At 43.6% G+C, this 17,810-nt stretch overlaps 1 protein-coding gene across 1 annotated transcript in view; it reads left to right on the top strand.

Moving 5' to 3' along the window:
- LOC136571905 (scavenger receptor cysteine-rich type 1 protein M130-like) overlaps positions 1-17,810 on the top strand; it is a 221,109-nt gene that overhangs the window by 44,682 nt on the left and 158,617 nt on the right. The window contains exons 5-6 of the mRNA XM_066572522.1: positions 16,137-16,457; positions 17,203-17,517. Of these exons, the coding sequence (XP_066428619.1) occupies positions 16,137-16,457; positions 17,203-17,517 (636 nt within the window). The remainder of the gene's footprint in view (positions 1-16,136; positions 16,458-17,202; positions 17,518-17,810) is intronic.

Genomic DNA, 17,810 nt, shown 5'->3' with positions numbered 1-17,810 from the left:
GCATACTAATGAAGATAGCGGCCTTAGAGCAAAAAAGGAAACTTTCAGCAGTGGAAAAAGTACAAACTGAACTCAACTCCCTTAGAGACCAACTAAAGTCACTACTTGACAAAAAGTTCACCAAATACTCCATAAATTACAGACAAAAGATTTATGCTCATGGGGACAAAGGTGGTAAACTGATGTCAACTCTTATAAAAAAAAGCGAGGGAAAAGACGCACATTAAAGAAATTAAAAAAGATACAGGAAAAAAACCACACCTCCCCAAGGCATAGTGACAGAATTCCATTCTTACTACACTAAACTATACAATCTTGATGGAAAGTTGTCACAAATAGATCGAGAAGGAAAATATAAAAATATGGAGGCATTCCTAAAAAACCTTACACTCCCCGCAATTAACCCGGAAGAAGCTGCACATCTACTAGCTCCTGAGAGTCAGGAAGAACTCATTGAGATCATAGTTTCTCTAATGGTAAGAGCCCAGGACCCGATGGTCTTACAACAGGTTATTATAAAACGCTACAACATATAATAGAACCCCACATCAGAACTACATTAAATGCAATTATGAAAGGTGCCCCACTCCCCAGACAATCACAAGAAGCACATATCACCCTAATACATAAAGAGGGCAAAGACCCAACCCAATGCAACAATTATGGACCAATCTCTTTATTGAATGTAGACATAGAAATTTGGGCTAAATTTATTGCTAGCCGCTTGAGTAGAATTATCCCTAAATTAATATCAGATGAACAGACAGGCTATGTAAAGGGAAGAGAAGGCAAGGATAGTTCCGCAATACTTCTTCACTCTATACAATACGCCAAAAGAAAGAATATCCCATTAATATTCCTAGGAATAGACGCTGAAAAAGCTTTTGACCGAGTCGACTGGACTTTTATGAGAGCAGTCCTCCACAAATTCAGTTTATCTGCACATTTTATTGAAGCTATCTTCTCTCTATACGCAAAACCTTATGCAAGACTAAAAGTAAATGATATTTTATCCCAACCATTCAACATAACAAAAGGTACTCGTCAGGGCTGCCCACTTTCCCCCACACTATTCATCCTCACATTAGAAATTTTACTTCAAGCCGTCAGACAAAACCCAGAGATTAGGGGACTGGAAATTGGAAGTGAATGCATCCAATCCGTAGCATTCGCAGATGATGTGCTATTCTTAATCACGAACCCCATGCATGGCCTCACTTTTCTGAATCATCTGCTAGATCTCTATGCCAGTTTTTCCAATCTAAAAGTCAATAAAAACAAATCGGTTATACTGAACATATCTCTACCACCGCATAGAGCAGCGGAAGTGAAGAAATCTTCCCCATATGTCTCGGCAGAACATTACATAGACTATCCAGGTATTAAAATCACAAATAATCTAACAAAACTATATGAGAGTAACTTGTGGCCGTTACTAACAGAAATAGCATCACTTCTAGCCGAATACAATCTTCCTATCAATTCCTGGTTTGGGAGAAAAAATCTTATCAAAACATATATACTGCCCAAGATTCTCTACAAATTGCAAATGCTACCAATACATATACCAAAATCCTTCTTCAAGAAAATTAGCACATTATTCTCATGCTTCTTCTGGAAATACAAATGCCCTAGACTAGCATATACTCTAATGACTAAGAGAAGACAACACGGAGTAGTCTTCCTAACATACTTAAATACTACAAGGCAATCAACCTGAACAGATGGTTGGAATTAATGTCCCTGATAAAAAAAAAAACGCAAATTGAGGGAAATTTCACAATTGACCTATGGTAACAACTTCCTTAGGGACATGTGGCTTCCCAACTCTAAAATATACCATTTCAAAGACTTTAACATCTTGCTGAGGGGCATCTGCGAGACCTGGGACTCCCTATCCCATGAGCTAGCACCTCCCCCGTCACCTAGTACTCCTTTATGCTTACTCCCGTATACCATCAAGCAACCCAAGACCTGGATTCCGGAGAATCTCTGGAACATCTTTGAAGGACTATCAATCCATGACTTACAAATTATCATACACGAAGAGCCTAACTCCATAATAAACACCCTAGGCTCACAAAAGAAGCTACAAGACCTACACATAGCGAATACAAACGAAACCTCCTTCCTCAAGACCAACGACAGAATTTGAAAGATTAATAAACACTCAAAACAAAGAGCCCAGAAAAATCTTGCTCTTGACCAAAAATATTACAACAACCCGTACCTTGGTTAGACCAACCTATATCTCATCATGGGAAAAGGAGCTAGACATAATATCAGATGCGGAACTTAAAATAATATTTAAATCCTCTTACTGTGTCTCCCCATGCGTCTGTCTCCAGGAAAACCATTACAAACTTTTAACTAGATGGTATAAAACCCCTGAATGGCTGTTTACCTACAAACTCTCAGAATCAGATAGGTGCTGGAGATGTCAAGAAAGCACGGGTTCATATCTACATATTTGGTGGAACTGCAGGAAAATCAAACCCTTTTGGTCAGAAATTGAAAGCAAAATCGCAATAATCCTCAAAAAAGCATTTAAACTAACCCCAGACGTGGTAATATTGAGCAGACCGAACAAGACATTTAACCCCTTGAAAGACAAGCTTATCTCTTTCATGATAGCGGCAGCAAAAGCGCACAACGCCCCCTTCCATAAAGAGGTGGAAAGAAAAGATTAGTCAAATTCACCAATTGGAAGAGATACTTAGCTGGACATATTTGACATACACCTCATTTCTGGACCTTTGGTCGCCTTGGGAAAGCTATCGTTCAAATACCACAACAGACTTCTATCTCCCCAGATCCAGGATGCCTCAACTCGGGGAGTGAACCCCAACTTCACACTTACTACATCATACCACACCCACTCGCCTGGAGTAACGATTCGAGTCTAGATGGTTTGGTGATACTCTTAATTAATAAACTAGAAAAGATACCAGATGACCTAACTCTAACCTATACATCAAAATAATAAATATCTAAACTTCGGCAAAAGTTAAGCACCCCCTCCACCTCCCCCTGGTCCACCCCTATATCGGCTCTGCCGCATTCCACCCTTCCTAATCCTTAGACTTGACTACTTTCCTCTCCTATTATATCATGTTCCTCCGGTGTCCCTGAGGCTGACCCGACCTGAGAAGCAGCAAGTCGATTACTCCCTCAGGTGGCTGTCTCTCTGTAATCCCCCGGTAGAGATGCAGCTACTCACTCTAGATTATTCCTGCTTCGGCAGGACATCATAAAACTCTGAGAGAGGAGAGGAGGGCGACTCGGAGGCGGGTGCGCCGATGGGGACGCTGAAGCCAGGGGGTGGCGCAAGCAAGACAGGATGGGAAGTTTGATTGCAGACTGCTGACAAAAAAAGTCTCTTCCCTCTTCCCCTTTCTCCCCCCTACCTTACCTCCCCCTCCCCCTGTTATTATTCTCTTAACAACTTACATTGTTTACATGATTTTTGAGGTGTACAGTTTACGTTCATAGAGCGGTCGTCACCGCCTTTCCCGGACCAAAGAATAAAGCCTTCCAGCGTACATAGCTCGGTTGGGGGGGGGGGGGGGGGGGGGGCTGTGATCAACTATTAGATACAATCAATACGCACTGTTATGTTTGAATGCTATGTTTCTCTAAATAACCTGATCGAACCACACAATGTTAAGCTGATAATTTGCGAAGTGCACCTATTTTACTGTGTTTGTCTCTAAAAGAAAAACTTTCAATAAAAAGTGAATTAATAAAAAAAAAAATGTAATACATTAGAATATCTCTATATTCTAAACAAATAACCCTCTCACTGCCACATATAACCTCCAACTAGTTTGGATGAGCCATTTAGTGGACAATTAATATATTTCAGAAGGCAAAGAAACATCAGTAAACTGTCACAATCCCTACTGACCATTAGATTTAGTGGTTACATTATCAGGATCAGCTATGATTTTGGCTGCTGCCCTGAGAAGGTACAGTAGATGTAAATGACATCCTGGGTCAGTGCTATCACTTAGTCATATATTTAAGGCGTTTGTCACTAATAACTTGCTTCCAATATAAAATGTATTGCAGTATGACCTCCCATCTTTTCCATCAGAACAATAGTAAATGATCTCCAAAAATGCTGACATTAGGGCAGCTTCAGACAACCGTAAGCACAGACACACCCAGGATAGCGCCACTTTTTGCACTATTGCGCATGTGTCTTTATTACTGTTCTTTCAGTGCTGCCGGGGAATGTTCATATCAGCGCTGGACACCTCCATCCCATGATTTGGCTGTGCAGCTTAATTAGTCCCCAATGTTTCACAGTATTCTGTGCAAGCTCGCGGGTGTCGTCATTTGCACACCCCCTATAGATTTCTATAGGGCCTTTGGTGCACAAATGCACATCAAAATAGAGCATATCATGTTTTATTTCACATGTAGAAAAAAGATCCATGGGAATGAACCTGTTGAAATCAATGGTGTCTTAAGCTGCTCTTATTATTATATCCCATACAGAATTGTTCTTCACTCGCATCCAATTTCGAACACTTATTATACCTTACTGGCACATACAGACTGTAGGATGCTGTGGCTTTTATTAGTACACAATAGACACATCTACTCTAATGACTGATTTACTTGATGAATTTGTATTTTTTCACAATATGTTTTCATTCCTTGATGGTTTTTAGGCTTATTTAACAGCTACAGACTTGTGAATGGTAGTGATCGCTGCTCTGGGAGAGTGGAGTTGTTATATGAAGGACAATGGGTGGTGTTGTGCAGTTCTCATTGGAGTCTAAAAGAGGCTAATGTGCTCTGTAGGCAAATAAAATGTGGAGTTGCTGGGTCTGTTCCAGGTGGAGAGCATTTTGGGAAATCTTATGTTACCACCACATACAGATTCCATTGTTCAGGTGCAGAATACCACCTGGGGGACTGCAATATAACTGCACTTGGAAATAGTGAATGTCCATCCTGGGATACCGCTGGTGTTATATGTACAGGTAAGATCCATTCAACAGTGTTTATAAATGCTGGGCTTTTAGAGAGTCTGCTGGGATATAACATTGATCAACTAGTAAATGGGACAAGCTGCAGTAACAAACAACGAACAAGATCAGAGTAGGTGCTCAATAAGATAGCCACTGGGATTAATACAGAATGGGGGAAAGGCTTGGTGGCAACGCTGCTTCCTCCCATAGAATGCAGAAGTGCAGGACAAAACTGCAGGAGCACAAATCCCTGATCAGATCTAGAAGTTAATGAAGATAATGTTTAATCAGATGACCCATCAGATGCATATAATAGACAGAAGGAGGCAACACATTATGAGAATACACAGTTCCACTTCATCAAGAGCTAAAAGAATTATAATGAAAGGATACTCACACTAGTGCACTATGTGGACAAAAGTTATTGGACACTGCATGTTTTTTTCTGAAAAAGGGCTTTATTATTGTATTTAGTAACGTGTCGGCCCTCATTTTGCTTGTATTACAGCGACGACACGTCACGGCATACTTTCCACAAGTTCTCTGTAAGTCTGGGCAGGAATAGCTCACCATTCCTCATGCAAGGCTGTGAGAAGAGATTGCTGTGAGGATTGGTGTGGGTGATGGGGTCGTACCCGTTGCTCCAGTTCATCCCACAAGTGCTCAATCGGGTGAATGAATAGTTATTACAAAATGAGCAGCTTTTTATTTCACCCATGCCCTTCCTGGCATACGGTTCGTCAAACTCAGTATTTGCATATTTGCTGATTTTCTGCGGTGTCCAAATACTTTTGTCCATATGGTGTATATATAATAATCACAGAATTCTTCACTGTGGCTGGCTTCCCGCTAAAATACCAGAATACATCAACCAGACGTATCCGTGACCAGAAATGATTTGTGTGCCACAGTATAATGCACAAATAATAGCATATTCATATAAAATGCCCGACCTGCTGGGTTCCTGCCAAGTAATGGAAGTGTCTCAGCCAGAAGTGCTTTGTGTTTCACTGCTGCAACTCACAGACAGCATTGGATTAAGGATATAAATAACCCAGGTCAAGTCAAAAATAGTTAGTTTGGCCTCTCGCCTTACAATAAAATGGAACAGAAAATGATCAAAACATCACATGGATTAACAAATGGTCCTATTAAAAAGTACCACTAACCTCGCAAAAAAAACTCTTATACAGGACCGTTGACACGAAAAACAAATGTTAGGGGTCTTTGAATGAAGCGATAAACAAAAAATACTTTTATTTTTAAAAGTATGAAAAAGGTTTAAAATATAATATTTAGGCCTCAGTCACACGGGCATTTTTATGTGCATATGTTACCTGCATTTGCGATGCACATCTATATAGAACCAATGCTTTTCAATGGCAGCAGTCAGATGCCTGATATTTACCTGCGCACAAAAATTTTCAGCGGTAAATATAGGGCAGAGGATAACAGCGGCATCCATCTTTTTTGGATTTGAAAAAAACCCTGCATGTGTCGCATCCAGGAGTTTCACCTTGTGCTCAATGAGTCCGGAGTCAACAGCGCCAACCTCATTAAGAAGATACAGTAAAAATCGCGATCCTCTGGCACAGCTGTGGCACAGGAGCATGATGCCCTTCCATTGAATTCAATGGAGCCGGAGCTATATTGAAAACAATGGGCTTCCGGCAAGCCCTGCAGTGATTTTCGGGGAAGGGCTTTACATAAAAGCCATTCCTAAATATCATCCCTAATGTGAGATGGGTCTTCTCCTGCACTGCTCTGAAGTGCTTTTCAGCAGGTGGGATTTAAAATCCCCGCTTGCTGAAAGGGCTGCCTTTGATTGGCTCAGCACTGTGACCAAGCAGAGGCAGCTCTCAGCTATTGAATGACAGCTGAGAGCCTCCTGTGATTGGTCCCTGCACTTAGCCAATCAGAGGGAGCACTCATCCATTCATTGAATTCAGCCATTGATTGAATTCAATGAACGGGTGAGTGCTGCCTCTGATGTCTGATTGTGGTTGTTGTAGGCAGGTGTCATCTGTCAAATATAGCCAGCAACTACATTGTATGGAGCAGGATCGACCCTTGATCTCACTTCATACAAACCCTGAACCTCTAGGATGTAAATGTATGCCCTGTATCATTAACCCCTTAATGACGCAGCCCCTTTTTCTTTTTCCATTTTCATTTTTTCCTCCCCCCTTCAAAAAAATCGTAACTCCTTTATTTATCCATCCATGTTGCTGTATGAGGGCTTATTTTTTTGCGGGACGAGTTGTATTTTTCAATGGTGCTATTTAACCCCTTCCCGCTGCAGGGCGTAAGTTTACGTCCTGGCAGCCTGGTAGTTCCCGCAACAGGACGTAAACTTATGTCCTGGAGATAGCGTGGGATCTTATGTGATCCCGCGCAATCTCGCAGCAGGAGCCGGCTGTTAGTCACAGCTGGCGTCCCGCTGCAACAGCAGGGGGGGGGGGGGCATCCTGTATTGCCTATGCCTGAGATCGCTGTATAAGCGATAAGGCATGGCAGAGCAGTAGCTCTGCCATGCCTTATGACAGCGATCATCAGGGCAGTGGTTAAAGTCCCTCAGAGGGACACAAACAGTGTAAAAAAAACAAATATTAAAAAATTGAATTAAAAAAAAAATGTTAAAAAAAGAGTAAAAAATACATTTTTTTATGCTTTTTCTCAGATTAGCATAAAAAAAAGGTAAAAAAAACAAAAAAACCCACATATTTGGTATTGTTGCGTCCGTAACGACACGTACAATAAGTTGCACATGCTATTGACTGTGCACGGAAAAAAAACGCAAAAAAACTGAGGCAAAATCCTAATTTTTAGCATTTTGCCTCACTAAAAACGCAATAAAAGTGATCAAAAAAGCCATATGTACCCCAAAATGGTACCGTTAAAAACTACAGCTCGTCTCGCAAAAAATAAGCCCTCATAGAGTGCCGTACATCAAAAAATAAAAAAGTTACAGGACTTTGAATGCAGCAATTTAGAATAGAAAAAAGATTTCCAAAAAAAGGGGTTTTATTGCAGAAAAGTGGGAAACCCTAAAAAAAATGTAAGAATTTTGGTATCGTTGTAACCATACCAACACGCAGAAAAAATGGAATGTCTCATTTATGCTGCATGATTAGCGCTGTAAAAAAAAAAAAAAAAAAAAAGAATTGATGCGTTTTCTCTCCCTGCTATCATAAAAAAAAAATAAAAAAAGTTTTACAATATAGTCTATGTATTCAAAAGTGGCACCAATAAAAACTACAATTCGCCACGCAAAAAACAAGCCCTCATACGGTCGCGTCAACGGAAAAATAAAAAAGTTATGATTTTTCATAAACGGAGAAGAAAATCTGCCAAAAATTGTTGCGTCCTTAAGCCCAAAATAGGCTGTGTCATGAAGGGGTTAAAGTACCTTATAATGTACTGAAAAACTTCTAAAGTGGAGAAATTCTAAGTGGAGAAAAATGAAAAAAAAAACGACATTTCGCCATCTTTTAGTGCGTCTTGTTTCTACGGCGCACAAAAGCGACATGATACATTATTCTATGGGTCGGTACGATTGCTACGATACCAAACTTGTATAGTTTTTTTCTTACTATACTCTTTTTTTTTTAAAGACATTTAATTTTTTTCAATTATTTTCTGCGGTCATTTTGTGCGCGCAATAACTTTTTTATTTTTCCGTCGACGTACTTGAGCAAGGGCTCATTTTTTGCGGGATGTCCTGTAGTTTCTGATAGTACCAATTTGGAATACATACGACTTTTTGATCGCTTTTTATTGCATTTTTTTCTGGGAGACAGGGTAACTAAAAAAGTGCATTTCTGGCGTTGTATTTTTTTTTTTTTTTTCGGACTACGTTCACCGTGCGGGAAAAATAATGCACTACTTTGATAGATCGGACTTTTACTGACGTGGCGATACCAAATACATATTTTTATTTTATAATTTATATTTTTTAATAATCGATATGGCAAAAGCGGGGTGATTTTAACTTTTATGCATATTGTCTTTTATTTTTTTATTACATTTTTTTTAACTTTACCTTGAAGTTCCCCTGGGGGACTTTAACATGCAATGCTTTGATTGCTCATGCAGTACGACGTAATGCTATAGCATTACGTCATACTGCAATTTAACAGGCAGTCTATCAAGCCACCACACCAGGATGGCTTGATAGGCAGTCTGGTAAGGCAGCCCTGGGGCCTTTCATTAGGCCCCCCCGGCTGCCATGACACCTGCACGTCTCCCCCGATCTCACCGCGGGGGACCCGTGCGGGACCCCCGAACATCGTTCGGGGGATTTAAATGCCGCTGTCAGAATTGACAGCGACATTTAAAATGGTTAATACCCACAATCGGCCGAACGTCCGATAGCGGCTATTGCCCACGGGATGCCCGCACTGTATGAATAGAGATTGCCAGGGGAAGGGGTTGGGAAGGGGTTAAGGGGTAAAAATCTTTATGCCTGATGACACTAATTAGATCTGCCATTGCTGCTGTCGTTTCACTTCTACCACCATCACTACCCCTGCTGTCGACTCGCTACCACTACTAGTGTGCCACACCTACAGCAGCCCACTACTATAAGACCTACACAATCACAGCTATCATGTCCTGTTCCCTGTTTAATATTGTGCCACTGCTGATGCATTTACTACTACCATCTACCACCCCTGCTGCTACTATTACCGGGCCCACACCACAACAGATCAACCAAAATGATCCCGGAAAATGGATAATTTGGTAGCTTTTTGTTTGTAAAAAAAAAAAGCCATGCCTACTTCCCTTTTGAGGATACAAATCCTGCTGCTACTCCCCAAAATGGAATCATTTTTGACAGCTTGTAAAAAGCCATTGGTTCATCTTCACTTCCCAGGCGCAAAACATGTTGCTACTCCCAAAAAGGATAGTTTTTGTGCTGCTTGGGTGTGTTTCATAGAACCTCATTGTATATGTAAGCAGTTAAAGGTCCTTTTACACATCTGCCTGCTGATTCCATTTTTCTCCTCTGGCTGGAGTACACAGTGTACTGATTATGTATGCCATACAAAGATGAGCGAAATTCATTCAAATGGAATGAATGTTCTCAATCTTGAATGATGGATTTTGTGAGGACTGAAATCCATCATTCAAACGAAAAGTGCACGATGCCCGCTTTTACATGTAACGATTATCACTCGTTTCCAGCCATTTGTACAAATTTTGGAGCGATAATCACTATGTGTAAAAAGGCCTTAAGTGAAAGTACAAAGCACAACTTCTGTGCCCTTGGACAATCCATCATTGCCTTAATTGGTAGGCAACCCAGAGGTCTCATCCACACAGATCAATTACCAATGACTTATTCTCAAATGAAGCAACGTTTAACCCAACACTGATATCTTGCTGCAACACCTTATCATATGTTAACAAAACAAGTCATTGAAAAAGTATTGAAAATGCAAGAAAAAGTTCTGTGCCTGTTGCAGCCATTCGGAGGTTCCCACCTTGCTTTCAGGCCAGACCAGGGTTTAGCAGTATTCCTACCTGTCCTGGAGCTGAGGGGTGTGGTAGCTGCAAGAGTAATGTCAGTCCTCACCTGGTGCTGAATAGCTCTGCTCCTATTTAAGCAGTGCTAGTATTGACTCCTGTGCTGGTCAATGCTTCAGTTGCCGCTGGACAGCTACTGAGGAACACATCCTGGCTGAAACTCCTCTTTCTGCTTTGTTTGGTTTTCTGTTTCCCTTTCTTTTGTTCTAGGGCTCCCTGATAGGGACGTGTCAGTGGCCCAGGCACGCGTGCGGTTCCGCACCTATCGGAGCGATCGGCCCGCCGAGTAGGCAGGGCCTCTTCCTGGGTTAGGGGTTTATAGGGAGAGGATTTCCCGTAGTTTTATGTTTCCTTTGCACAGTTGTGCCTTTTTCGTTTGTTTTGGATATTGCATGTCCGGTTGGACGCAACAGTGCCATAGTTTATTTAACACACTAAGTGTCAAGTTAAACTTTACTATAACAGCACATCAATCACACAGTTCCCTTAACTTAAAAGTGTTCCAGGACTTTTTATTTTTTTCTATTGATGACCAGCAGGTCATCAATAGATGATTGTGGGATGATAGGATGTATTATCCAACTTCTCTCTTATTAGGTATATTTAAAAAACAGCATAAGAGACGTGTTTCAGAAAGAACCCCTTCTTCAGTCAAGTTAGGTGGGACATCACTTCTTGAACTAAGGGATATGGAAACCAAATGTCAGGGCTCGGGGTCCGGGAAACTGGAGGTCCCTGAAAATACCCGCAACCCCTGTCCCTTCCTACTTGCCCCCCTGGGCTAAGCCCCAGGGCGACAACTGGGCGACGGTCCCTACACTCACTAAGGAAGGGGGACACGGGGACTAACGAACAGACAGGCACTGGAACAAACAACAGCAAGGAGAGTCAGACAATCCGGGTCAGCAACGAGAGGGTACGCGGTACAAGAGGGTCAGGCAAAGGCAACGTCAGGTCCAAAGGCAGAAGGTCAGTAACAGGAGTCAGAAGTATGCAGTACGCAGGTGTAGCAGGAAATCCAAAACTAACACTGGCAATGCTAGAGAGACACAGGCAGGTTTAAATGCTGTCAGAACTCCCGCCCCAGCAGCTGATTGGGGCGGGGAGTCTGCCAGCAGCCAGACCTAGGCAAAAGGCAGCGAGTGCAGATCCCAGACATGCAGCAGCAAGTGCAGATGCTGCTAGTCCTAACAGTACCCCCCTTCTACGGGGGGACACTGGACCCCCAAGACCCGGAGCGGGCTTAAGAGGGAGGGCCCTGTGGAATAATCGGACCGGACGTGGGGCATGAACATCTCTGGCAGGAACCCAAGTCCGTCCATCAGGGCCAAACCCTCTCCAGTGGACCAGATACTGTATAGAGCGCCGAAGCCGCCTGGGGTCAACAATACTTTCCACCTCAAATTCAAATTCTCCTTGCACCAGCGTAGGAGAGGGCGGGTCACGGGTGGGCAAAACTGGAGTCACATATCTTTTTAGAAAGCTTTTATGAAAAACATTATGAATCTTCCAAGAGCCAGGAAGAGATAATCTATAAACCAGTAGGTTAATAACCTCCAAAATAGAAAAAGGACCAATAAACCGCGGTGCAAGTTTTAAAGACGGAACCTTCCGTCTCAAATTCTTAGACGACAATAAAACTTGCTCCCCAACCAAAAAAGGTGCAGTGATAGGCAGTCTAATAAGAAACGCACTAAGTACCTTCTCCTGGGAACCCTGAAGGTTCTTATGAACCTGGGCCCAAACTGTGCACCGTTCATCAATAGCAGTATTAGTGGGTGGAGTGTTCGAAACAGGAGGAGTAGAGAGTGCAAATCGAGGATGGAAACCATAATTACAGAGAAACCGTGAAACTTGGGAAGACGAATTGTCATGAATATTGAATGCAAATTCGGCGGATTCTGCAGGTTCCGGGGTACAAAAACTCCTAGACAAGGCATCTGCTTTAACATTCTTTGAACCAGTTCTGTAAGTCACTGCACAATTGAACCGTGAAAAGAACCCAGCCCAGTGGGCTTGTCGAGCATTCAACCTCTTGGCGGAGTCTAGATACACGAGGCTTTTGTGGTCTGTAAGTACAGTGATTTGATGGAGGGCCCCTTGCAGGACGTGCCTCCATTCCTCAAAAGCCCATTTAATAGCTAGTAACTCCCGGTTACCTACGCCGTAATTGTGTTCTGTAGAGGAGAATTTTCTGGAAAAGTAGGCACAAGGCCTAAGGTTTGTGAGTGTGGAGGTACCTTGGGACAGTACCGCTCCTACTCCAAACTCGGAGGCGTCTACCTCCACCACGAACGGACTGGATAGATCAGGTTGGATGAGGACGGGCGCTGAAGAGAGAGCAGCCTTCAGGGTGGCGAAGGCCGCAAGTGCATCTGGCGACCAATTACTCACATCCGCCCCCTTTCTGGTGAGATCCGTTAAAGGCTTAGCCACCACGGAGAAGTTCTTGATGAACTTACGATAATACTCAGCAAACCCCAGGAAGCGCTGCAGGGCTTTTAGGGTAACTGGCTGAGCCCATTCCGTGATAGCCTTCACCCCAACGGGATCCATCTGAATATCACATGGTGTAGCGATATATCCCTTTGTCAAACTGTCCTGAATATTGTCCTTTCTGGACTCTCTCTCAGGAACAGTTACATTGTAGATCCGACCCTTTGGGAGTTTAACACCTGGGATCAGATCAATTTCACAATCAAATTCTCTAAGAGGAGGCAATCCTTCAGAGAGTTGTTTGGAGAAAGCATCAGAAAACTCATTAATATAGTCTGGTAACTCGACCCCCTCCAAAACAGAAGTATCCAGGTGCACTGGATTCATGTGATTAGTACAGTGGGACCCCCACTTGACCAGCTCCAGCGTGTTCCAATTAATAATGGGATTGTGTTCTCTTAACCAAGGGAGCCCTAAGACTATGTCCACCGACAAGTCTTTCATAACGAGGAAGGTGCAAGTCTCAGTATGCTGGGCTCCTATGGTGAATGTCAACTCTGGGGTAACCAGATTGACGAGGCCGGCATGCAAGGGAGTGGAGTCTACCCCTGCAATCTGAATAGGAGGATCTAAACGTAGCAAGGAACCAAAAATCTGAGCCACAAAATCAAAGTTCACAAAGTTTGCTGCTGCCCCAAAATCAACAAAGGCTTGTCCTGCACGAGAGAAGGAATGGAGCTTCAAAACACAGGGCAAGAACATTTTAGACACAACAGGGGGTACCTGAGCCCCTAGACAGTCCTCCTGGCAACTGCCTAGGAGCGGAAGTTTCTCCTGCCGAGGTTTTTTTCCGCAGGTAGCGATGCGATGACCAGATTCTCCGCAATATAAACAAAGGTTCTTCTTTAACCGATATTCCCTTCGCTGTTTAGGTGACATCGTCCCCAGTTCCATGGGCTCAGCGGGGGGAGGTGAGGTTGTTGGTCTTGCCGCAGAAGTGGCCGGGAAGGCCGGATGGATCAGACTGGGCCGAGCAGATAGTCTGGCCCTCAGGCGCCGGTCGGCTCGGATGGCTAATGACATTGCTTGTTCCAGGGTACCAGGCTCCGGCTGGGCCACCAGCAGCTCCTTTAGGTCCTCAGATAGACCAGTCACGAACAAGTCCTTGAGGGCTGAGTCGTTCCACCCCAACTCAGTGCAGTGCTGTCTGAATTGGGAACAATAATCTTCTGCCACCTTCTGACCCTGTCGCAAGGACAACAGTTTAGCGACAGCGTAGGCAGCACGGTCGGGTTCATCATAGATCTGGCCCAAAGCAGCAAAAAAGGCGTCTAGTGACTGTCGGTTGGGGGAGTCAGCTGGTAAGGAGAAGGCCCAAATTTGGGGTTCTCCCCTCAGGCGAGTTATCACGAAACTCACTTTCTGGTACTCTGTGCCAGAGGTGTGGGGTCGGAGGTCAAAATAAAGCTTGCAGCCTTCTCTGAACACAAAAAACTGACTTCTCTCACCGGAAAAGAAGTCAGGAGGTGTTGCTCGGGGTTCAGAAACCGTACCAGGAGTGGCAGGGAGCTGCATCATATTAGAAGCCCCTCGCTGCTCCTGATGCTGCAGGCGAGCAGTCAGGTCCTGGACCAGGTCCGTCAGAATCTGTACCTGGTTGGCTAAGGCCGCCACAGCCTCCATAGTGGGTTTCAAGGTTGCTGGTCGGATATAGGGATCCGACTTCCGTTCGGCCAGTGTTACTGTCAGGGCTCGGGGTCCGGGAAACTGGAGGTCCCTGAAAATACCCGCAACCCCTGTCCCTTCCTACTTTCCCCCCTGGGCTAAGCCCCAGGGCGACAACTGGGCGACGGTCCCTACACTCACTAAGGAAGGGGGACACGGGGACTAACGAACAGACAGGCACTGGAACAAACAACAGCAAGGAGAGTCAGACAATCCGGGTCAGCAACGAGAGGGTACGCGGTACAAGAGGGTCAGGCAAAGGCAACGTCAGGTCCAAAGGCAGAAGGTCAGTAACAGGAGTCAGGAGTCAGAAGTATGCAGTACGCAGGTGTAGCAGGAAATCCAAAACTAACACTGGCAATGCTAGAGAGAAACAGGCAGGTTTAAATGCTGTCAGAACTCCCGCCCCAGCAGCTGATTGGGGCGGGGAGTCTGCCAGCAGCCAGACCTAGGCAAAAGGCAGCGAGTGCAGATCCCAGACATGCAGCAGCAAGTGCAGATGCTGCTAGTCCTAACACCAAAAGTGCTGGTGGTACCGGAGATGAAGCTGGAGACAGCAAGAGAAGTGAAGGATGATATTTAATATACCTAACAAAAGAGAATTTGAATAATGCATCCTGCCATCGAACCATCTTTTCTGGAGAATTTCACCTATCCACCAGTCTTTTCTTTCTATAGCTCTTTACACATCTGCTGAGCCCAGCTCTGGTGGGTTCTCCTGGTTGGCAGCACATCCACAGTTCATTCATTCTTCACAGTCCTTCCTAAGGCATTTTGCTTTCTACACATGCATTTGGGACCAAAGCCTTCAATACCATCAGGTTTGCTCAACCACTTTCCTTTTCTACTATCAATAGATGATCATTAGTGACCTATTGCTGGGGATTTCTGCCAACCAATTGATTCCAGGGGTCATTGTCAATATGGTCATTGCAGGAAATAGAAAGCACTAACCATAACGCAGCTGCCCAGGTTGATACTGTAAGCGCAGCTCCCACTGAATTTAGTGGGAGCTGCGTCTTCAACTCCAAGCCAGGCCACTGGACTATGGTCAGTGCTTTCTACTTCCTATGCAGACTGCAATGACAGGGGCCCTGGGAAACAGCTGATCATCAGAGATCAAGAGGGTTCAGTTCCCAACAAGCATCTGTTGACTTATCAGTCATCAAGAAAAAAAAAAAAAGTTCTGGAATACCGCATTTAAAATATAGGCCATTTTGAGAAATATAGTAAACAGCCCAAAAGCAGCACAAGTATAGTTCATGCATCCATTGTGACATTTCAGTGGTGTGAACAGCATAATAAATGTTGGCTTATACCGTACATTCTATTTCTCTGAAAAAAGGTAAAACAAAAATGATTAATCTGCAATCATTCTCAGTGTAGTCACTTGTGATCTCTCAGGTTGAATCTATGAAACTATTAGAATGAATTATGTTAAATAATGACATTCTATAACCACAGGGAAAGAGGAGACAGTGAGGCTGATGGGTGGAGAGGATCACTGTGCAGGAAGACTGGAGATTCTCCCGAATAATACATGGAGTAGAGCTGTCGGTGACCACTGGGGCATTAATGAGACCCAAGTTGTGTGCAAAGAATTACATTGTGGTCATGCAGTTGGTTCGTTTACTATCACAGCTCCAACAACAGTCAGTGGTCATGTGTATCTCAGTGGTAATTGTCAAGGAAATGAGACCCAACTGGCAGATTGTTCTGTTACTGTATCATCTGATAAAAATACATGGACGGGGCAGGAAAAGGAGATAGAAATTATCTGCTCAGGTATAGTAGCTTCTATGTAGCACAAGTAGAGATTATTTAATATTAAACATATTACATGGTATCCCCCCTGTTGGACGGTATCTCTCCCATCGTCCCCTCACGAGCAACTGCTGACGAAACTCTGTCCTTTTCTCAGAAACCCAGTTATACATTTAGCTATCCGCCCTGCTCAACCCCACCTCACTTTGAATCGCCCCAAGGCCTTGCAGTCCGTTAGACCGTGGTCCTACACCCTACCCCTCTGGAACACATAGAGTCCTCTTACCGATTCTGGTATTTGCTCTCCCTCAACAAGTCGAGTATCATATAGTCTTGCAACCCCACTCTTCTATCCAATTAACTGCTTGTCTCTTCTCCCTATCCCCCCCACCCTCTGCCCCTGTTGTCTATTGTGTCTCCCCTCCCCCCTCCCCACCTATTAACCATCCTGACTTTATCTCTCAATAGTTACCCTAAACTTCTCTGACTAACCGAGAAGCTCCATATGTTGTTACTCTAGACATCTCAATACAGGGTACCCTCCACACTTGATTATTTTGTTTGTTATGAATGTGTAAAGCTGAGACAGTTAAATGAGTGTTTGCCTACCACCGATTATACCACTCTTGATGTCTGTACCCTTGTACTGACCTCTGATCTCTGTACGTTTCCCCCATGTTATACGAAAATTCCAATAAAGCTTGATTTACAAAAAGTATATATATATTACATGGTGTATTATATCTGTGAGTCTCTTCTAATACAGAAGGTAACCAGCTGAGGCTGGTGGATGGTCCCGGCCGATGTGCAGGCAGAGTGGAGATTTATCATGATGGAAGATGGGGGACGATCTGTGATGACTCCTGGAATAAAGCAGATGCAGATGTGGTCTGTAAGCAGCTGGGCTGTGGTTATGGTGTCAGAGCTACAACGGGAGCCTATCATGGGAGAGGAATTGGGGAAATCTGGTTGGATGATGTACAATGTGGAGGGAATGAAACGCATATCCAGGACTGTCCAGCAAACCAGTTTGGGGATCATGACTGTGGTCATAAAGAGGATGCAGGTGTGATATGTTCAGGTAAGATAGTATTCACTGCTATTTAAAAGGGGTTGAAATCTTGACTAGGTGTTCTATTAGGTCATATGGACATCATTAATGAGGTTATGTGCTCAAGACATCTCTCCATGAACTTAAAGATTCACTAGGAAAAAATGTAGCCACATTCCAGGTAAGGGTTAAGAGCCTGGGGCAGTACGGTTAGCATGCTTTAAGCTTGTCAAATTGAGAATGGGATGTGATTGTGTAACTTATTTTTTATATATGTAGAAATGAATTACAATATTTATTTGAATAAGATTGGCACATGACCT

The sequence above is a fragment of the Eleutherodactylus coqui genome, chromosome 6, assembly GCF_035609145.1.
Source record: "Eleutherodactylus coqui strain aEleCoq1 chromosome 6, aEleCoq1.hap1, whole genome shotgun sequence".
NCBI classification, from domain to species: domain Eukaryota; kingdom Metazoa; phylum Chordata; class Amphibia; order Anura; family Eleutherodactylidae; genus Eleutherodactylus; species Eleutherodactylus coqui.
Note: the sequence above shows the minus strand (reverse complement) of the source record. Positions and strands in the feature narration are given on the sequence as shown.